At 34.3% G+C, this 23,643-nt stretch overlaps 1 protein-coding gene and 1 long non-coding RNA gene across 3 annotated transcripts; both read right to left on the bottom strand.

Moving 5' to 3' along the window:
• Positions 1 to 3,025: 3,025 nt before the first annotated feature.
• LOC148274740 (uncharacterized) lies at positions 3,026 to 10,515 on the bottom strand. Its single transcript, XR_015824217.1, has 9 exons — positions 10,378 to 10,515; positions 9,730 to 9,785; positions 8,624 to 8,678; positions 8,284 to 8,332; positions 7,664 to 7,726; positions 7,325 to 7,379; positions 6,146 to 6,211; positions 5,183 to 5,231; positions 3,026 to 3,387 (listed from the first exon to the last, which is right to left on the bottom strand). It is a non-coding gene; the product is annotated as an uncharacterized LOC148274740 (long non-coding RNA).
• A 730-nt stretch (positions 10,516 to 11,245) lies between these two features.
• On the bottom strand, positions 11,246 to 23,643 carry eEF2 (eukaryotic translation elongation factor 2). 2 transcript variants are annotated; one of them, XM_088236715.1, is made up of 11 exons: positions 23,523 to 23,643; positions 22,874 to 23,088; positions 21,087 to 21,280; positions 18,620 to 18,817; positions 18,292 to 18,536; positions 17,346 to 17,606; positions 16,438 to 16,539; positions 14,501 to 14,725; positions 12,843 to 13,034; positions 12,440 to 12,619; positions 11,246 to 12,328 (listed from the first exon to the last, which is right to left on the bottom strand). In XM_088236715.1, the coding sequence occupies exons 1-11, from the start codon at positions 23,523 to 23,525 to the stop codon at positions 11,609 to 11,611; spliced, it is 2,535 nt and encodes an 844-aa protein (XP_088092841.1). In that variant the 5' UTR covers positions 23,526 to 23,643; the 3' UTR covers positions 11,246 to 11,608. The 2 variants fall into 2 exon arrangements, with proteins under 2 accessions (XP_088092841.1, XP_088092842.1); XM_088236716.1 differs by lacking the exons at positions 21,087 to 21,280; positions 22,874 to 23,088; positions 23,523 to 23,643 and having other exon boundaries at positions 18,620 to 18,818.

The following is a 23,643-nucleotide window of genomic DNA, read 5'->3' as shown; positions in this document are numbered from 1 at the left end:
TAAGGCATTCCTACTACTTAAATGTTGAAAGTTGGTGCTTAATTTCTTTCTCAAAATTAGTGTTTTATGAGTAAATCGCATGCTGTGGACGGTTATAAAGGATTACTGAGAGTGTTGCTTGTAATCTGTTATTATTACAAAAATATAAATAAGCAAAGCAGCAAAAATCCTTTCGGAATAAATATTTTAATTGACTTATTTCTATTGTAATAAGTATATTTATTTATTTATATTGTATGAAAAAATATAATTTTGGACATAGCTAGATAATGTATATATTTATAGATGACAACCATGAAGTTTCGCATAAATAAATTGTCTATGTTTTTATGAATGTATGTATGTGTATGCGCATGGGTGTATGTACGTGTGTGTGTATGTACATGTGTATATATGTGTATGTCTGTATGTATATGAATCAAAATGTGTATCCAAATAAGTTTATATTTTGTTTGTCTGTGCTCTATATTAATTTGTTAACTATTATAATATATTAAAATGTAATTGCCTAGCTTGGAACGGGGTATGTACCCTTGTTAGCTGGGCAAAGTGAACATGGAATTGTATTTTGAAAAAAAAAAAAAAAAATGTCAGCTCACAGTAGCCAATCAAATGTGATATTTACAGATTTAATTTACGAAATACTCACGGAAAAATTAAGTCTATCTCTGTTCTTCACTTTTCTCTTTTTGGCATATAAAGTATGAAGGGTATGGTAATAAATTGATAATCATAGGATGTTAATGGATATTTTTTTTTACTTGCTTAGCCTTGAAATGGTATATTTTACTCTTTTGTTGGGGAATTGTAGAATGGGAATGAGACTACAACCTTTATAAATTTGATTTATTCCCCTTTTTTAGGCCTACTACAAAAACATGATAATATCGGCCGAAAACAAATTACATAGAAAACAAATCTTTTATTTAGTGATAAAATCAGAAGGAAGACTCTAAGTGGAAGAAATAAATGTTAACAATTATCATGCAGTCTTCTGTTGTTTGCAGATGAAAACGTACTCTCTAAAATAATTCGGAAATATGCAACATCACTTTATTCCCCGTAATATTTTTCCAACAGTTTATGATTGAACTTCCTATCAATGTGTAGGTACTGTACTTTTACACACGTTTATCCACCTTTGAATAATTTATTGCAAAAATAATTATCGATAAAACACCCCAAAAATTAATTAGCCGCTGTGTTTATCTGCATACAAATTGTGTAAAATTTTGCCTTTATATTTTTCAGAATATCATGAACAACCATTTCAGGTAGGCATTTTTTAGTTGATTTATTGGAATTTCCAAACAAATCACACTAAATTAATATAGAGCGCATGATAGACTATTGAAAACATAACATGTTCACAGATGTTGAACATTTTATATGGAAAAAAATCATATGCACTAGCCACTTCAATTCAGTTGATTTATCAGTTTTTCTTTTGTAATCAATGTTATTCTGCAACACCTGTTCTAACATACACGTGTATTTCTGTGATAAATTATGTAACATTAAGATCAAGTATGAATAATCTGAAAGGAACTAAAGAGAAATCAAAATATTTTGATACCCTTGTAAGACTGAGGCAAATTTATTTTTTAACATTATTAAAACAAATAATATCGAGACAAGACATAGGGCCATTGTAAGCTATTTTTGTTTGATCAAAAAAAGAAGGCATTTAGAGATTTTTTTAATGAAAAATCTAAGGAATTGATCTGGTATTGAAAATTTACAAGTAAATTTTAAATTCAAAGCATACTTCTTATGTGTAGCGATGACTTTTTATAATTTGAAGACATAAGTGGGTGAAGGTTTTGTCGCAATTTTTTAAAAATGCGTGTTTTTTACATAAATGAAGATTTGATGCAGCCCTTTCGCATACAGCCAACTACACCATCAAAAAGTTGCAGAAAACAGATTTTGAGAGCGAACAAAGGTGTTTTTGTTAAATAACACCTTTATCCACTCCATGTCTTCAATGAGGAAGTTCAGTGGCTTTATTAAATTTGTTAATAAGCCAAATATTTTTTTAAAATTTGTGTATCATATTATCAGTGCTATGATTCTTTAAAGTTTTGTATTTTGTTAATTACCTTGCTTGTGACGTCTCAAGTTCTCCCCCTTCTTGACAAGTTCTGCTAATTCACCAGTTGACTTACCGGAAATCTATCACAACTCTAATATCATTGGTTGATTCGGAAGAACTAGTGATGTCACGCAAAGTAGTTTATTTTTATGAAAATCATTATAATTTTCTTCATACATTTTCAAGAAACTTCGCAGTACAATCTAATGCTCCAATTTTAGGGCTGCACTTTACCATTGTTGGTTTAATGTAGTTATTCCAAATGTTTCACCCTATTTTAGTGCCCATATTCAGATATAAAATAAAGATGATTTGTTTTTATTCCCTTCATCATAATCAGTCTCCTCCTGTCCCCCACCACAATCCCGCTTTAGCGCCGTCCTCAACCATTGTCTGCCGGCAAACCTCCGAATATCGTCTGACCATCTCATAGGTGGGCGTACTTGGAGCCTCACATTCTCTGTCTCCACTTGTGAACACACCTTGTCCATCTATCAGGCATTCAGACATGACCTTCCTGTTTCCACTTATTTAAAATATTAATGTCATTTTGTACATTTAGAATAATAGATTGATTGATTAATATGATATTTATTTTTTGAGGGCTCTTTAACCAACCAATCCTTTCCGCCACATCCCATACTTTACTTTGACTGCTCCCCTAATAAATATTTTTAATCTGGACAGGTCTAATAATCAATTTAATTGTGAAAAAAATTTAATCGTAATAAAATTATTTTGATTTCAGCCATTCTTTGTAGAGTTAATAGTATTTGATCAAAACTACATTTGTTTAGGTTAGGCTGTGCGATTTGAACAACTTTACGGCAGATCCAGGCAGGGCTGAGTAATTCACCGCACTGAACCTATTGTGGATGCGTTTATTCTTGTGATAATAAGGTTTATTATTATTTAGAAAGTAAAAAGTTATTTAGTGGAAACATTTATTGAGCAGAAAAAAACAAACTTACATTTTATTAAATACAAAAGTGATTTATAAAACTTCTAATGTTTTTTTACAGTTTGACGGTCAGTTGAATATAATTGATAACCGCATTCCACAACACTTGGGGCTGAATACAGGTTACTACTGCTCCGTTTGTTGAATACCACAGGGATATATATAAATTACACAGCCTTTCAGATACATAATGCTTTTCTGGGTTATGCCTCGTATTGTACATCCTTGTGACATTTCATTCGCATCAGCTTGGACGCCGTAATGCTGTCTGAAACATCGGAAAGAAGGTTCTGTCACCGGTCCCACCATTCGGCATCTTAGCGACTAACACCTGAAAAGAAAACAATCAATCAACTCCATGAAAGAAAAAACAAACGCTATCTAAGGGAGAATGTAAATATGTGTATCCAGAGTAGCGTAGCGTGTCCCGTTAGGACATAAAGATAGAGGTCCCGAGACAGCGGTTAGCCAGCCCGGAGTTGTTCTGCTTCCATAGCACCGCCCGCACCGTCACGGGCCCCCGAGGGCGGTCCGGGGACCGCTTTCTGGGGGCCTGGGAGGGGCACGTGTTGTGCTGGAAGGGAGGTATTGAGAAATATCCGCAGAAGCCTCTAATAAACGGTAATAGATATGAACGACATGTAGACATTAATTTCTTTAAACAGGTAAAAAAACATTTTTCAAATTGTGTAACAAATGCTAACGTGTTTTACAAAAGAATTATTAACGTTTTTATGATTTGCCATTTCAATATGAATGCCCATTTTCAACGAGTTGCAAGTAACTCACTAGTAAACGTGTTAATAATAAAACACCCTGTTCTTAGACCACTTGAGTTTATTTTAAAGCACTTCTAGTTTCTACGGGTGTTAGTATAAACTGTAGATGGAAGGATCTGTGCTTTCCGAAACTAGTGGTGCTTTAAAATAAACTCAAGTGATCTAAGAACAAAGTGTTTTGTTAATTATATATTTATTTATTCATGTTACTTCACAAAGTTAATGCCGCTTCAATCAATAATATTTATCAAGGTAACTTAACTAACAATTAATCTTATCCTATTTTATTTTAAGTGATTACTAAATATTATCAAATAAATATACATCAAATTATAATGAATAACAACGAAGTTAGTGCTTCAAATGTAAATTTAAAATCTATATGTCTGCATATAAATAGTATTATTTGAGTGTGTACTCACTATTAGAAAACAGGAATTAAGTAGTGGCAGTGTGGGGTTGTCAATTTGTTGATATATAATTTTTAAAATCTGTTAGGGTTTTATATAGTGGTTGATGGAAGCCCTAGTATTCTCCGATTTCCTATATGGGGCTGAAACGTGGACAATGCGTGCCTACAAGAGGAAGAGGATCGATGCATTCGAGATGTGGTGTTGGAGAAGGTTGTTGCGTGTGCCTTGAACAGCCAGAATGATGAATGCATCGATACTGGAAGAGCTCCATATTACAACTCGTATGTCAGTGGTAACTGAAGATACTATCTTTCTTTGGACATATTGCTAGACGTGAGCCAGACAATCTAAAAAAGGCAATTATGTCTTGCAGAGTTGAAGGTAGAAGAAGCCGGGGTAGAATCCCATATAGATGGACTGACCGAATAAAGGAGGCTACGGGGCTAAAATTTTATGTGTCAGTTCGTCGGGCTGGGGACAGACTGGAGTGTAACAGACTAATCAGAAGTGTTAATGGTGGTCACGATCCTCAGCATTGAGGGACTGACGTAGAAGAAGATTGCACATCTAGTACAAGACTATCACAAGTAAAAAAAAAAATGACAAAATTGAGATTTGTACATAGTAACATGAACAATTTGAAAATCTTTACCGTGCCAGACAATCATAGCTCTAGATGACCTAAAGGTTAAGATATTTTATTTACAATTCTAATGTTCACACTTAAAAATTAAAATGGGGTCTGTGATATCGTAAGGTATGACTGGCTTTAGTCAATTAATATATTATCTGCGTTACTTCCATTCTTTGTTTGTTAAACTATTTTTTTTAATTTTTCATCAATAATATTGAAAAAAATATATGAAAAGCAAATAAATTGCAAATTAAAGATCTATCTAGCAAAAATGAATTTGAGAAAAATCTTTCAACTTACATTTATTTTGTAGATCTGAATCAGTCAACGGGCCCCAGCATTCCTAGTCCTAAAATAAAATTTCATTTCAGTATTATCAGAAATTTGACAAAGTTATTTAAAAAATAAAAAATCTTAATCTTATCAGAAAACTATTTATCCACAAGAATTTTTCAGAACAGGTCTGTGAATTTCTCATCATAAAAAAAATATTTAAAAAAACACAAAAAGGGTCGATAATACTTAGTAAAAAAACATAATGTTGACTATCCAGCTATAAGAAATTAGTAAAGAATGATAAAAATGATTGTTAGAATTTTAGTAAATCTGGAATAAGAGCAATTTTCAAGGAGGAAAATACTGCATTTGAAAATTTCAATATTTAGGATGTAAACTAATAATTAAATTGCAATACTTGTCCTTCAGTTTACGATGGAAGAACATCAAGAAATTTCAATATTCATGTTAAAGAACGCATGAGATATATTAACAATAACTATTCCTCTGAATTCGCAAAATCACCAAATCAATTTTAATCACGACAATAAAGATACAAAGTTAAAATCTTGCATACAAATAATAAATGATTAAAATTAAATAATACGAAAATATTTCACATTAGAAAGGCTATAAAAAATTATGTTCCATTGATAGATAATCAAACAACCTTTCAGTATAGCACATTATATGATGTTCCATTGAAAGGTCGCCCTATACCCATTAAACTCACGCCCCTCCCTCTTTTATCAGCTATTTCTCCCACAACATCAAACCATTTTTATAAACTAATAAGTGCCTGTAAAGGTTACCAATAAAAAACATGGCATGTTGGTTTTAAATTTTTGTGCAACTATAGTAATGGTGATTAGTGGGTTTTGCGTGTTGTTTTAATTGGTATCCTGACGAAGCGACAGGTACGTCTCGAAACCGGTAGACATATAAAAGTCGGTAAGTGGTTATTTAATAATCTTTAAAAAAACTTACAATAAAATTGTAGCAGGAATGGTCCACAATAAGAACAGCATGTTTGGTGGTAGAAGATGCCAATATCTGAAACAGCAAAAAGTGTAAGTGAAAATACAATTATCATTTATAACAGAAATCATCCTAAGGCGAATATTACATCAGTCCTGTTGAGCTTTGACAACCATCACGAATTTGTATGGATAATGAATTTCTATCATCATAATAAATATTGCATCAATAAAGTGAATTTTAACTATGCATAGATTGACATGAATACCCCATTCTACCCCAACTTGATTCCCATTTTCTAATAATGAGTTATTCACAACTCGTTGAAAATGCTCCCAAAATTGAAATACAGGTAAATGTCGTTTTGCACCGGTTCAATTTAGGCCAATTTACAATTACACCGGTTGGTGCCGGCGTGGGATTCCCCAGTTCGGCTGACACCAGACGACAGTAGGCGCCGCGATTCTAATAACAGACACTTTTACATATTGTTTTATTCTAGTATCGTGTACGCGAGCAGCCTATTGTGTGAGTCAAATTGTTTCTGAATTAGTTTTCGTTTTGTTTTTAAGAAAAATAAAAAGATATGATTATATTTTTTATTTTATTATTTTTATTTTATTATTATTAAAATTAAAATATTAAATTATTTGTAGTTTATGCTATGATTCTGCAAGAAAGGAAGCAACAATCAAAGGAAATCAGATGCTTTTTTCAAAAAAGTGTGAGAATTTAATTGGGTAGGGAGTGTATGGACGAACTTGTTGTTTTTAAACGAAATTGTTTTAAAAAAATCATTATTTATATAAAGAGATTATTATTTATTTTGTAAACTAATTTTAAGTGTATGTATTAAATACATTTATTATTTATTTTTAATATATATTGGATATGTATTAAATAAACATGTTAGATTGTTCTTAGAATTTTGACACGGAACCTGACCATTTATCTTCCACTATATTTGTGTTCATTTTATGCCTATTTTTTTATGCCGGTGTCTCTCGGAACGGAACCCTGGTCCAAAACGAAGTTTACCTGTATTCGCAATCATTAAAAAATATTTTTGAGAACTGTTAAAAAAAATTCAGTCTTATGTATAAAATATATTAATTTCAGATAATTAATGTTTTTTTTTAAATTGTAATTTTTGTTGAAAATCACAGAATAATTCAAATTTTAACTTACCGCTTATTCTAGAGAAGCGAGACATTATTTCTTCAAAATCTTAAAGGGCGAAAATCTGTAAAAAAAAAAAAAAAACACAAAGTTAAATAAAGTAAATATTAATAAAATAGTTTAGCTCAGTTAAAAAATAATCAGTCCTGTTGAGCTTTGACAACCATCACGAATCTGTCTGGATAATGAGTTTTTTATCATCATTATAAATATTACATTGATAATTTTTTGTTAAATATTTATCATTTTTCAAAAAGAAAAACATAGATAAGATAATGAGTAATTTATGTACTCTATTTTATTGTACTTATTATTGAAAATATAAAAATAATTATAATTTTAACTTACTGCTTATTCCATGGAAGCGAGACCATCATTTATCCATTAAATCTTCAAATCTCAAAAGACAATCTGAAAATAAAAATAAAGCCATTAAGTTAAACAAAATAAAAATAAATAAAGTAATTTAGATCTCAGCGAAAAATTATCAGTCCTGTTGAGCTTTGACAACCATCACGAATCTGTATGGAAATATGTATTTTATCATCATAGTAAGAAGTTGACACGAGTAGTTTTAATTCAAACATTTTCAAATTAATCAACTCATTCACTTGGGCAGTTCTTCACCTGTCTGAATTGACAGTGCTCACATACGTTTGGGAACGCCTATGACAGCACTACATGCGGTACTCACAGCATATGTGAGTAATTTATTATCAAGCATGTTCTATATAACGATATAAGAACAAAAATAGAGTGTATATTCATAGTCACTAACAAGTGTTTTAACTAGTAAATAAAATATGTCAATTTTGATTAAGGAGCCTTCTCCTTGGTCAAGGTCTGTACTTCTAGTTAAATAATCTCCGTAAAATTATTTTAATCTATTGAGAAAGGGAGAAATTGACTAATTAAAGTTTTTGTAATAGAAATATTAATAAATATTGTTTTTTTTTTTTTAAACTTACATTTTCAACAATCGAATGTGCAGTCATCAAACCCAAGATGAAAAAAGACCTACAAACAATAGAAACGTAAAAAATTAGCACCATGTTTAAAATCTTGATAAAATAGTTAGGCTTAAGAAAAAATCAGAAATCAAATTGCTACAAACTTATATATTTCAGATCAGGTCTGTGATTAATTTTCATCATAAAAAAATAAATACTATTTTCAAACAAACATTTTTAAGATTGTGGTCTCCAGGATATTCCAATATTATTCTTATATATAAACTATTATTTATAGGGTGAACATAATATTCAATTTACATATGCATTATGAAGATTTATTATAATTTTTAGTTACCTTGTAATTTTGGCACAGCTCTGGTATCTCTGATTTGAGCCACACATCCTCATATCTGCGGGAAAAAAAACTTGTTAAGCAGTGCATTTTTTAATTGAAAAAAAAAAGTATAATGCGATCAATCAGAAATCAATTAGCTACAAACTTATATATTTCAGATCAGGTCTGTGATTAATTTTCATCATATAAATATACAGTAAAACCTCGTTCTTTCATTTTCCCGCAAAAATGTTTAGGTTCCATTTTTTCCATACATTCTCATTCAAATATTACAATTTTTTATAACCCCGGTTTTACATTTAAAAAAAAAAAATCGAAACCAATTCGATCTGTCGTGACACCGAGCTGCGCGCCGCCGCGTAAATGGAGAATAAAATCGAGGTAAATAAAAAAAAAATGTGTATATGATTGTCCAAATTCAAAGTAGGTGCAGTGTAATTGGCCATTTTGTTTAAGTGTCTAATTTTGACATTTAACTAAATTGTGTCATGCAGTTGACACGTGTTTAGGAAGAATAAAGTCCTTACATTAATAGATTACGATGCAAAAAGTTTTAAAATTTGGTAATAGAAATATTATTTGAAGTTATAAACATAATTTAGAAAGAAGATTGTTTAAAAGGTTATCATAAAAGTGTGAAACAGTTTTGCCGCGATGTAAATGACAGTTGAAATCCTGTGTTGCCATACTAAAAAAGTGTTACCATAAAAATTAAATTTCCCAATATTTAAGGAAAAAATCATTGTATGCATTTTGTGAACATTTAAATTTTTATTTTTGTGCTTTTAAAGTTAAGTACCTACCTAAATAAAATTATTTTAATTTTATTTTTTTAAATTCAATAAAAGAACACATTGTGGTATGGATTGCAAAACTACAAAATATTTTCAATGAAATCATAGGTAAATATGAATAATCCCCAATTAAGACAGTTTTTACAATTTTTCTGCAGTGTTTTTCATTTCCTCGCTTTAGCGTTTTGCTCAGTTTAACATTTTTTGTTGCTCCCTTAAAAACGTAAAACAGGGGTTGTACTGTATTATTATTTAAAGTGAATATAATATTCAAATTACATACTAATTGGATTTATTATAATTTTTAATTACCTTGAAATTTTAGCACAACTCTGGTATCTCTGATTTGAGCCGCAAATCCTTAATATCTGCCAAAAAAAAAAACTTGTTATGCAGTGGACTTTTTAATTGAAAAAAAGAAATGTATAAAGCGATCAATCAGAAATCAATTAGCTACAAACTTATATAGTTCAGATCAGGTCTGTGATTAATTATCATCATGAAAATCCTTTTTTCCTATCAGTATTTTAAATATTCATAATTTCCAGGACATTCCAAATTAATATTCTTGTATCGTTTATCTCTTGTAAAAGCCTATTGCGTATTTTTTTTTTCATTACAATATTTTTGTAAATATTTCACATTTAGGTTTATAAGTCCAGAAGGAATTTTCTAACAATGTGAGTTATGGAGCAATGGAATAACCTTTACTAGGAAAATAATTGCTGCATGTTGGGACAGAAGGATTAATAAATGTTTCTAATTGTATTTGATGTATCAGCTTAATGCTATCATACCAAACATATTAAAAAATAATAATGATACAATTTATACAAAAATCCCTTCAAATAAAAGATAGGATATCGTCCAATTACTGGCCTACACAATCTAAGGAGTTAGAAGTGTTACTATGGATAGACGGTAAACAAATTATGATACGACAAATATTTATTATTTTACCTATATTTTCAGCGAAGATAAGGCCATAGAATTCGGGTATCTGGAAAAAGCAAGATGAATTGTTAAGCGTGCATTTTTTAATTGAAAGAATAAAATTGAAAAGGCATTCAATCAGGAATCAATCGGCTACAAACTTATATATTTCAGATCAGGTCTGTGATTAATATCATCATTAGAATTTGAACCTAAATACTTGTGTGGTGTTATTATGAATCGGTTAATATGAGAATTTGGTTACGTTATAAAATAATATTTATAATGAATACAGAGGTGTAACTTACGTTGAATAAAGGAGAATCGAACAGCAGTGAACCTGAAATAATAAATAAATATTAAACAAAGCCGATTTAAAATATAAAAAGATGGATTAATTTGTCATGAGAAATTCATAGTTTCATTTAATCATTCCCTTTCCGCACCTAATGGTACACAGTGCACTGCATTGGTAAACCAATCACAGTGAAACGTGAAGGTAAGATAATCAGTCTTACGTTTCGGGGACTATGAAATATTCTAGTGTAAAAACACTTTTTTAGAAAATATTTCATGTCAACTGTGTCAGGAATTAAACCAGAGACCTCTTGCGTGGTAGGCAAACGCACTGACCACTACACCACGAGGCAGACTAAAATTGATTAGACGTTAACTACATTAATATTACCTTTAAATGTTTCACTTGGTAGTGTAAATCTGAACAGATTAATATAAACTATACAAAATATGAATGTTTTGCAAAGTAATTTGAAATGTTACAATAAATAAAACAGTTTGCATCTCACCTGGGATATGAAGGGTATAATATACCGTGTGCGAGTGTCGGGGGATATGTTGGGGAGGTGGTAAAAAGAGAGGGTAACAATACAATATGTTATGATCACATGTTTATTATCTCAATAAGAGTCTCTCATTGTCAATAAGATATATTTCTGTTTTGATGTTTTCTTTAATATAACAGATTATTGTACAAAACACAATGTACACCGCCCTTCTCTTATTAAAATTTAATAAATTAACGTTACATTGGCCCCGAGCGGTCGACACTCGAGATGTGTCAGAAGAAAGCGGATCGGCCAATATGTATATATAAATGTTTCCCGCGCAACTGAACTGACATCCAAATTATAAAAAAGGAAATTAAAATATTTGTTACAAGTTAAAACAAATTGCAGGTTGGGATGTAAGGCCGTGCAACTCGATTGGAATATAGTGGCGTCTAGCGGAGACAGGTGGTTTACAGCTTGTCCAGGTACTGCGTCAGGTCTGGGAGTCCTTCCTTCAGTCCCTTGCGTTTCCTGATGTCTTGTACCACAGTGAAGGGCTTGGTGCCGTTGTCGGTGGGGTCCCCGGGCAGGATCTGCCAGTGGTCGAACACGCACTGCGGGAAGGCCTGACCGCCCGTGTTGGAGCGAAGGTCGGCGGTGAAGCCGAAGGACTCGTTGACGGGAAGGTACGCCTTTACCACGAACATGGGGGTGCCGGCCACCTGCATCTCCTCGAACACGTGCCCGCGCCGTCTGTTCAGCACTCCGTAGATGCCTCCCACGGCCACCTCGGGGCACTGGATCTCGCACAGGTACACGGGCTCCATGAGGCGCGGCTGGGCGGTAATGAGGCACGCGTACAGGCAGCGCCGGGTGGTGGGGATGATCTGTCCGCCTCCGCGATGGATGGCGTCCGTGTGGAGGGTCACATCATAGATGTTGAACCTAACACCGCGCAGATTCTCTTCAGCCAGAACTCCCTCCTTAGCGGCCCACTGGAAACCGGCAACCATGGAGTCCTTGATCTCATTAAGGTATTGCACTCCCTTGGTACAATCCACCAGAATGTTGGGACCATTGCCATCGGGACCGAAGCACCAGATCTTACGGGCTTCTGTTACATCGTAGTCGTACTTTTCACTCAAGTAACGAGCTCGAGTCTTGAAGTCGTCACGTGGGTTCACTTTGCCCTGATAAACGAGAAAAATATTTATTTATAAAAGCGATTCAGTTTTATAGATATGAATTGGTACGAGTTGTCTTTATGTTCAGAAGCTAGTGATATAATATAGTATACTTACATCATCAATATCCTCGGGAAGGCCATCAGGCATGGGTTGGGACCTCATGTACAGACGGTTGTGCTTGTTGGGAGACTTGGACAGGCACATCTGGTCAGACTCTTCAGATACGGTCTCACGGTATGATACAACAGGGTCAGACTTCTTGATTGGGATACAGGCGTGATCTTCTTCAAGATCCTGAATTCAAACCAAACAACACATCCCATTAAAATCACTCTCTTAAATTATTTAGCAACATTATCAGATTTAATCTTAATCAAATGCAACAAGCCAACTTCTGTAACTGAATTTATTTATTTAACAGGTGAATTAGATGGCATTACAAATGTATAAATTAGTGATACACTGAACTATTTTTTCATACAAACTGAATCAAAACATGTGATATAAGTAATAGTACCTTGAGACAGATCTCAAGATGGAGTTCTCCAGCTCCGGCAATGATGTGCTCTCCAGACTCCTCAATAATACACTGCACCATAGGATCTGACTTGGCCAGACGTTTCAGGCCCTCCACCAACTTGGGGAGGTCGGCAGGATTCTTGGGCTCCACAGCCACGCGTACTACAGGCGATACAGAGAACTTCATGACCTAAACGGGGGAACAAAAATTAATATTTAAATCCTATCAACTTAACTACATAGTTATTTAGTTTTAAATAAAAAGTGTGAAAGACTCGCAAAACTTTGAAGTTACTAACCCAATCATCGCAATACTTGCGTTAAGTTTGGGAGCTGGGGAGTTGGAAGTTATTATTGTTCAAGTTGAAATTATAAAGATTTATAATATACATATTTAAAAAAAACAAGTAAATAAGTGCATTGTATATTTAAGTAAATATTCTAAACAAGTGGTTAAAAACAAAGTTATTCATATTTATTTTATTTTACTATTATAAATGTTTGTGAAAAATACGATTTCAAAACAAGTATTCTGAAATTTATTTATATTCTATTTACATTTACATGCTTTAGGCATGAGGTATGACAATATATTAATTTTTTCGTTTATTTAAAATATTTCCATTTCTATATTCTTTTCATTCCCTGTGTATTAATTGTAGCATTTTATTGAATTTATTTAATTCTATAAAAATGTTGTATAAACCATTATGGCGTTGAAATAAACAGATACAAACACAGCATTTTACTGTAGTTATTGGTGAGATTTGACAAAAAAATAATATGGCAGAAAAAAACTGAAAGGTTGACAAATATTTCTGCTCGGCATTTGTAGGGTTAAATCCACAATACCAAACAACTCACCATTGTTAAAATATTTTTTATGTGCATTTAACAATTTTTAGTAAAAATGTTATCTGTGAAAACGTGCGCATGTTTTATGGTTTTCTCGAGTACCACGTCGCAAACAGCCAATCACTGAACATACACTGGAACCTCTTTTACACGGATTTGAAATAACATGGTAAAAAAAGGAAATTTAAAAATTTTTGAAAATTAATCGAACAATATACTATACGTTTTGAAATTCCTTATGTCGCTCATTTACTTACTAGACGCAGAGGGGTATGCGCAAGTGAAGGGTGATAATGAATAATCTTTATCATGATTTTGTTGTCATGTTATATTTTTAAATAAGCTTACGGGTAGAATAAATTACAAACTTAATCTTTTAATGTAATAGTAAATGCCTTTTTTTTATACTCAAAACAATTTTTAAATAAGGAAAGCTTTCCACTATTGTTCTTTTTTCAGTATACTTTTGTACAAGTTACCGAGTGGAATGTATCCTCGCGTGTAAAATGAGGATGCACTGTATATCGCCCGCATTCAGGTCTAAGGACCCACAATTCAGGAAAAGGCGATTTCATTATTTCAACGTGTTTTAAACCAATTGCATAGATCTCATACATATTCTGAAAAAAGTCAAAAGTTCAAATCCTTTTGCTAGAATGTATATAAGACCTATGCAAACCGTTTAAAATACATTCAGAATAGAGAAACCTATTTTTCCAGAATTGTGGTTTAATGCCATTGATGTAAACAGAGTCGATATATATGTTAATGAAAAGTAGATATATATAAATTTAGGCATACCTTCATGTTGTGGGCTTCCTTGAAGGTGGTGATTGTGCCAGTCTTGACGAGGAACTGATCCACTCCGACCAACCCGCAGATGTTTCCGGAAGGAACGTCCTCGATGGCCTCGGTGTAGCGGCCCATCATGAGAATGGTGCGCTGGATAGTCTTCTCGCACACGTCTTCCTTCTTGCCGGGGGTGTAGTTGGGGCCCATGATGCGAGCCTTCTGCCCGGTGGCGACCTGGGGAACGGGACACAAAATATTCTCATACATTGAAGAACTTGACCATATTTAATCAATTTGTTGATGAATAATGAGGGATATTTAAAAATGATATAATAGGGACTTTAGTTCTCACTGTTTCCCGACAGATGACATTATCTTAGCCTTTTAATATCAGGCAATACTACAACTAACTTCATCATGAATCTCCCCCATTGAGGCTTGAAATTACAGTGCAGTAGAACTCTGTTTACTCCAGTCATCCGGATGGCCAAGTATCCGGATCTTTATCAGGAAATAAAAAATAAAGGAGAAATTTTAATTTGTGTAATTAACTTTTTTTTTCTTTCTTTCTCTCATTAAGCCAGATAATTAGAGTTTTATTGTATATGTTATTCCACCCAAGTGTAAACAACATATTTTTTCATAGTGTTAAATATGTCCAATTTCGTACCAAAAGAGTATTTGAGGGAAGCATTACTTGATGAAGTCCCCCAATACTATATTTTGGAATTGTTAAATAATGTTTATTCTTTTTGAATAAAAAGGAAATATTTCAGTTCTTATGATTTACCCAAATATTTCTATTTTGAGGGCATTTTTAATGAGTTGTAAATAACTCCCTATTATAAAATGGGAATCAAGTTGGGGTAGAGTGGGGTTCAAATCTCAGACCTCTGATCCGTGAGTTGCAACCGTAGCCACGGAGCCACAACCCGATTAAAATATAAACATAAATATCACATTAAAATATTACATTATTTTATTTCACAATCTGTTTATGTTCATATTTTGATTCCCTTCACAAATAAAAAAAAATAGCTTTGATGCATTTGAAACAGCATTTTTTTTATTCAATTTTCTAAACTTCTGGCTAAAGCAGGCGCCCAATTTCATTTCAGTAGTTTAACAATATTATTTTTAGAACGAAATTCAAATTTATTCATAAATTTCAGTGCTCCTAAACTTTCCAATATCAAGACTTATGAATCACTAAAACGATACTAGACAATCTGTCCTGAAAGTCAAAGATAAAGTAGCGCAGACATGTGGCATAATACATTATATTACACCACAACACCTTATCAGTCATGAGTCACACTATCATAATATTTTACTTTAACACAAGCATTATTAATTACACAAACAACATTGCACAATGAGTTTTTCTGGGTTATTACGCTGTGTCGTTCGCACAAGCGTCCATCACACAACCGTCGTAGATCAAGCCTAGTGATGGACACTATAATGCGATCCAAAATGTCAAGAGTGCTGACACACGGCATAATAACCCAGAAAAACTTATTGTACATCTAAACGGCGGTGAAAATCCAAGAAATTTAACTGACAATCTTAAAAAAAACAAATAGAAAATATAATTATGCGTGTGATTACTCGTGTCATTATAAAACTGAACGATGTATTTTAGTTTCAGCTTATGACAAGTGCTTTGGCCATTTGACAAAATGGAAAAAAAATGACAAAAACATATTTTGATAATTAAATAAACTGTTGATAAACAATGTCTCGGGTGCTGATCAGAAGTAACAATCATCAATGTCATGGCTCTAAAAAAATGAGTAGACCTTTTAGCGGCACTTAGTGCACACTGATTGTCGGTAAACTCGTGTGGTGAGCCATGAGAGTTGTCAGTACTTGCGTATCATCATCCAGCACCACGAGGACTGTGCGCGAGGAGATTGGTGGATAGGATCGCGCAGCAAACGTACCTTTCCGGAGAATACACGACCGAAGGCGTAGAACCTTCCCTTATCGGAAGTGGGCACCATCTTACTGATGTACATCATGAGGGGTGCGTTGGGATCGCAGTTCTGAAAATATAAAATAAACAGGTTAAATGGTGGTGTTACATTATAGCCACGGGAGGCTTGTTACATGCGATATCAAGGAAATTTATTTACAGGTAGGTGTTCTTCTGGATTAACGCTATGTTTCACCTGATATAAAAACTCATTGGAACTCCACCAGACTGAAAAGCCGTGAAATTTTATATTTAATGGTAGTGAAGTTAAAAAAAATCTTATAAATATTTCATTTTAACTCACCGAAGAGAACTAGTGCCACCGGGCAGAGTAATTTAAAATATTTGTTCTAAAAATAAAAAATACTGAACTTCCTAATTATAAGACGCATGTAGTTTATTCTGTTTTTGGTATCTCTGAATTCAGAGGTGCTTCTTATAATCGATGGTGTCTTAAAATCGCTGTAAAGTTCTCTCATAAAATTATTGGAAAAAAAAAGTCACATTATTGTTTAAAATGTTCCTGAATTATGATGCTTCATTGATAAGAAAAGTTATTGCGTATAAAATGCATAGTACGGAAACAGAGATGTAGGATGTAAATTTTACTTGCATTAAAGCAAATATTTGACGACATTTTGTGGAAAGGCGTAGACAAAGTAATACAGAAGAAATCGACAATGATGGTAGTACATAAATAACGACTATTTTTAATTCCTTTTTATTGTGATTATATGACAATGTCATTTGCTGTTTTTTTATTTTTTTAAATAGTATTTATCTGGTCTCTAAATATAAAAAAACATAGCTTCGATGATTTTTAAAAGATTTTCTGATACAAATTCAAAAAAATACATGTAGTGCGGTAACCCTCACCTTGATACCGATAGCACCTTCATCATCATGGGGTCCCTCGTACAACATCTCCATACGGTACTTCTGGGCCACCACAGGGGACGGCAGATGGATGGCAATCATCTGAAGGAGTGCCTCTCCGGCCGGCAGCCAACTCCTCATCACCACCTTCAAGAGCTGCTTTCCATCCTTGTCCTTATCCTCGTGCTTCAGGGAGACTCCGATCTTGACAAGGAGACTTTCTACCTCCTCTTTGCGGTAGTTCATGATGGAATCAAACACCTACAACACGAATGAGACAACTCTAGTTATATTTACCGCAAAATATTATTATTTGAACCCCTAGAAACGAGGACTGATAAGTGGTGAATTAAGGTAAGCGTCCACAGGTCCACACCGCACACATTGGACGGATCGAATAGATCTTAGAATTGAGATTTCTTCGAATTGTTTATCAGTGCGTCCACTGATCCGGGCCAGACAGACCTCACACACAGACAGACGCCCAGCAGTAATGTCGATGTAATTTCTCGGAGGGGCGACTATTCCGATGCGCACCGATGACGTCATACGATTTGTCGATCCAGTGGACACACGAGCATGCCTGCTGCATCTTTTTTGTATAATGTCTGAATTAATATATGTGGTCTCAGATTGTCAGGAGCAGAAAATTTGGCACGAGACATACGAAAATACTGAAAGAATGTAGTTGTTTAGAAAAGCAGGAAATAGCATATCTCGAATATGTCACGCATCCACATTTGCCGTTTCTTTTTTCTTTCTTTTTTAACCACGGAGGTCGCCATACATGTTTCAAATTATATTCATACATTAAATCAAAATTTTTAAGACATTTACAAAAAATGATAGAAAATGATCACCGAAAATGCTTAATGATAAAAATAAAATGTTGGAAATCAACTTCAAATACTAAAGAAAAATATGACTACATTATATCATGATTTACCTTGTAGATGGGATCCAAAACGTACATGCAGAATGAACGCTTATTGTCAGCTTCCTTTTGCCTGGCCCACTTCTTGGTCTTGCCGTTGAAGAAGTTCTCACCCCACAACTTGTTCATTAGTTTGACAACATCAATCTTGAACTTCTCGGAGTACATTTCCGAGAACTGTTTCAGGGTGAAAGCCCAGCCGTGGAGGCCAGAGCCGAAGCCCACTGAACCCTTGCTGGGGTCCACACGGACTTCACCTAGAGAAACAAGCCGATATACAATGCAAACAATATAGAGTAAAGTAAAAAGTTAAGGGTCGTGTCAAGTAGCAGTAAGTTACCCATAGGTCCAGAGTCATCTGAATAGGTGGCGATGATGACGTTGACGTTCTCAACGATACGTTGGAAGGTCTGATAAAGTTCCTCAGACCCCAGCTGCAACTCCAGAAGAGCGCGGTCCATCTTGTTCATGAACAGAATGGGCTTAATTCTCTCGGCGATGGCTTGACGCAGTACAGTTTCAGTCTGCACACACACACCTGGAAACAAATAAAAATTAGCAGATTTCCCAGCACAAAACTTTGCCAAGTTATTTCTTCAGGTGGAAATGAGTGTATCCAGGGTAGCGTAGCGTGTCTCGTTAGGACATAAAGATAGAGGTCCCGAGACAGCGTTTAGCCAGCCCGGAGTTGTTCTGCTTCCATCGCACCACCCACACCGTCACGGGCCCCCGAGGGCAGTCCGGAGACAGCTCCCCGGGGGCCTGGGAGGGGCACGTGTTGTGCTGGAAGGGGCATATTTTAAGTGACAAAGATGAAGATGATTTCTACTTCAGATGAGAATACTCTTCTCACTACTTAGTAAATTAAAAATAATAAATCGGACTCTGAATTCTTAATAGTGATTTCTATTCAGTCACCATTTTTTTTTTATTCAATTAATCTTTGAATCTTAGATAAAAACAACTATTCCAAATGGTGTGTTTTAACAGTTAACTAACTTATGGAAATGGAGTTCTTCAAAGAATAATGCAGATTTTGTTACATGAAGAGCACATGTTCAATATTCCGAAATCTAGATGTTTTAAGGAAATTCATTAGAACATTTATTCAACATCACACATGTAGGTAAATCCAATGAAGAATTATAGTTTGTGGGTAATTGCCTTCCTCTATTCCATTCTCTAACAGACTTCAGCCGTGATTGAACGACATTACACAAAAAATGCTCCGAGAAGACGCTATGATTACATTGCAACCCGGAAAAACAATAAATCGGTAGTCAGATGGCAGAAGGGAGCATCTGTATTGTTGTCTATGTTTTAGTTTTCAAAAGTTTGAATGAATATTTCAGTAAATACACGCAGAATTTTTTTTTTAAATCAGTCATTTAGAATGGTAATTTACTTTTGAAAAGCAACACTAAAATATTTTAGTTTGTGGATTATTAAGATGATGAATGAAATTGAGACGTATTTCAGCTCTCCTGAACATTTTTGAAAATTACAGATGGTCCCTTTTGCCATCAGACTACCGAAATACAGTCAATCTTGGTTATAAAAGATCACAGAAATAGCGAGATTTCGGATATAACTAGAAAACATTCTTCCACTTATTAGTTTGTGGTTTTCTCCATACTTATTCACTTTTGTAACAAGCTACTTCTCGGACATACCGAACAAACGTATTGTGAACAGTTGAGCAAAAACTCTTTAATCATTGGAAACATCATTTTTAAAATAAGAAACTGGCTAATACAATTTAAACAGGCGGTTAACTCCGGTGACGTTTATGACACTTTGCAAGTCTTTAAGTACCTAATTGATATTTTTGCCGACTTAAAAAAAAAACACACATGATTAAAATGTGTGTAAAAAATCCAAACTTTGTAAACCCGGTAAGTACCGGCTCGGCACAACATTATAATTTACAACTTTTTATTCTACTTTTTGAATGACATCCTTATTTCGGGGGTTTTTACAACGCTTTTCAGTTTTTAAAAATTTTCTATGGTCAGTGCGTAATAAACAATATGAGTGGGCGATGTCAGATCAGTCCAAAACTAACCCTTGAATTATAAACATGTCTACTCACAAGAGGAAGTGTCTCTCAATTTGTGAAAAACTGGCAATTATTTGTGAAATGGAATGTGGCATAAAAAATGTTGAGGTGTGTGAAAAAAATTTTTCTGTAAGTTGTAATGTGGTGCCGTGCCAGTATTTACTGGGTTCACAAAGTTTGGAATTTTTACACGCAATTTCAACCATGTGCGATTTTTTTTAATGTTTTGGCGAAAACACAAATTAGGTACTTAAGACACTTACATTGTCATAAGCGTCATCCGATCCCCATGTTAGCCCCCCGTTTGCATTTTATCACTCAGGTTCTTATTTTAAAAATTAGGTTTTTCAACGAATGAAGAGTTTTTGCTCAACTGTTGACATTGTTTTTGTTCGGTATGTCCGAGAAGTGCCTCAAGATAAAAGTGAATAAATGTATGAAGAAAACCTTGAACATATTTCCTCGTTACATCCAAGACCTCGCTATTTCCGTGATCATTATAACCAAGTTTGACTGTAATATGATTTATTTTTAACAAAATTCAAAAATACTTTTCTCGCACAAATGTTTACATGTGTATTGCAATTTGGCCAGTAGGGGAAAAATGTTAGTGGGTAAATCAAATAAATTAATAAATTTCAAATCAACAGAAAATAAATAGCGTCACAGAAGGATGAGATAACATTTTCACCCTCGCAAATTTACGACTTTGATACTGTCCAAAGCAAAAATAATTATCAGAACATACCAGAGACACAGTCGACGACGACCAGAGCTCCATCGGTGACTCGGAGGGCGGCGGTGACCTCAGAGGAGAAATCCACGTGGCCGGGGGAGTCAATCAAGTTGATAAGGAAACCCTTCTCGGTCTTCTCACGCTGGTCGGGGTGGGTGATGAACACGCAGTCCTTCTCTTCCAACTCGAAGTACATGGAGATGGCACTAAAATCAATTTATATAATTTTTAAACTGCAATATTTCACAGTCCCTAGACTGGTACCATCTCCCCTTTGTGTTGATAACAAATGATCAAGATACACTCGCAATTGGAGAACCGATGCAGTGTCCTGTTAGACGAGGATAAGGTAATGATGACTGCTTTAGCGAAGTAAACACGTGGGATTTGTTATAGATAAAACATCTACAGCAGATCCTGTGATATAACACGTTCGCAGTTATGCCAGATACAGCAGTGAAAATCATGTCTCATTTAAGAAAAGTATTAAATTTAGAATAGAATAAATCAACTTAGGCAGAGTATCATATCGATGTAGTATTCATTCAAAGATAATGAATTTGATCTTCATTTTCAAGTACCAATGCAATGTGTTATTGAAATAATTATAAATTTAATAAAACAGTTGATAAAGACCATAGTATAATCATACGAAACAGTAAAAATGAGGGATCACATCAATGTAAACACAACATATAGCAATAATTACAATGTTGAGGTAAATTCTTGTTTAAGGCAGTTTAATTTAATAGACAATTTCAGCATTCTGCCGATTCTTGAACACATCATCAAATTACGCCCATCAAATTACAACTAACATACCAAATAACCGTAAGGGTAGGCAGAGAGGAACGAAAACCACATCACTCTATCTTTGCATACAGATGTCGCTTCCTCTTCTTTAACATGTCCATCTTCAAATATTTGTTGGATTTGGTCATGCCACGTCTTTCTCGGTGTTTCTCTATTTCTGGATCCATCAACATTCGGATTGAAAATATTTTTTACCATTCTTTCGCTGTCCATTCGCTCTACATGACCAAACCAACGCAGAGCTCCTTTCTTGATTTTGTCGATAATGCTTACCTCCGGCTCGCATAATGTACCAATCTCAACATTTGTGCATCTATCGTACATAGTTTTACCACATTCGCCTGAGAGATTGCATTTCGACAATATTCGGTCTTCTTTCATCCTTATTTTTTCCAGTCCATACTTCGCTCCCATACATCAGGGTCGGAAAGAGGACTCCACTGTGAACTGCTAATTTTACCTCTTGCGACAAACATTTATTTGCCAAGGTTCATTTAAGTGCAACCCTCACTCTGTTGCGGCACTCACCATCCTTTCAATATCTTTCTCAATCATTCCATCCCTAGTAAACATTCTTCCCAAATACACAAATTCCTCTACTTGTTTTAGTACCTATAACTCCATTCACAGTGATTTCACTTTCATTTATTTAAAAAAAAACATCACATTTGGTTAATCGACATTCTATACAATAAATTGCAGTAATAAGCTAAATTTTTCGTGGGAAAAACATAACAATAATTATTAGAAATGTAAAAGTGAACCGATTTTACTTTTTAACAAAGCATGGAGAACATTCGTCCGTTAAAACATTAGAAAGAATACTTAATTGATAGAATTATATAATACAATCAAATAGATTCAATATGGTGAAATGGGATTTGTTTTTCTATCGAAGTTCTAAACAGAAGCCAGTCAAAAGAAGATATATTCCCCTGATCTGGAGCCTGTAATTATGTACGTGCGTATGGGAGTCAGGTACTCACGTTGATTTGATGGTGATACACCTGTCCTGCTCATCTTTGCGGGTGTCGGTGAAGCGAGTCTCCCCAGCCTTCGCGCCGGCGATAATACCGGCCTTGGACACGAGAGAGTCCGTCAGGGTCGACTTGCCGTGGTCCACGTGAGCGATGACAGACATGTTGCGGATGTTCCGCTTCTTGTCCATCATACCACGGATCTCGTCTACGGTGAAATTCACCTAGAACAAACAACTCCCCCATTAAAACGAGATCCAAACGTGACCGGACACTAAACTCGCCGTCGAGGAACTCGGTGACGCGAAATCCGCACCCGCGAAACTTTTGACGTAAACACCATCCGCGGACCTCGTGTATGTCAACGTGTAACAACATTTTTCCAAGATGACTACGTCGCACTTAAGTTAACACTCCGACAGCAATTTAAACGATTACTGGAATAAATTCATACCATTTCGAGTAATAACACTTGGTCGCGACAGCTGGATACTACACTCGCGTCGAATCTTCACAGTTCAAATTAAAATTTCACTCGATGGTGCAATACACAACTATGGAAACCTCGTTCGATTAACACGGATAATAAAATAACAAACTTGTTAATCACACTTTTAGAATTATTTTTATGTAAATATCGGCATATTCAATTACTTACCATGGTGGATGTATTCCGATTTCGCTGGCTAAGTCAAAATTACGATACGCCAGTAATGGCGATCAACCTGGGAAAGGAAAAGGCGAAAGGCACCGTTAAATGCCACGAACGAAAACGCACT

The sequence above is a fragment of the Micrasema longulum genome, unplaced genomic scaffold (assembly GCF_059751315.1).
Source record: "Micrasema longulum isolate JH-2025_06_02 unplaced genomic scaffold, ASM5975131v1 h1tg001597l, whole genome shotgun sequence".
Lineage (NCBI taxonomy): Eukaryota > Metazoa > Arthropoda > Insecta > Trichoptera > Brachycentridae > Micrasema > Micrasema longulum.
This window is presented reverse-complemented; position numbering and strand designations above follow the sequence as displayed.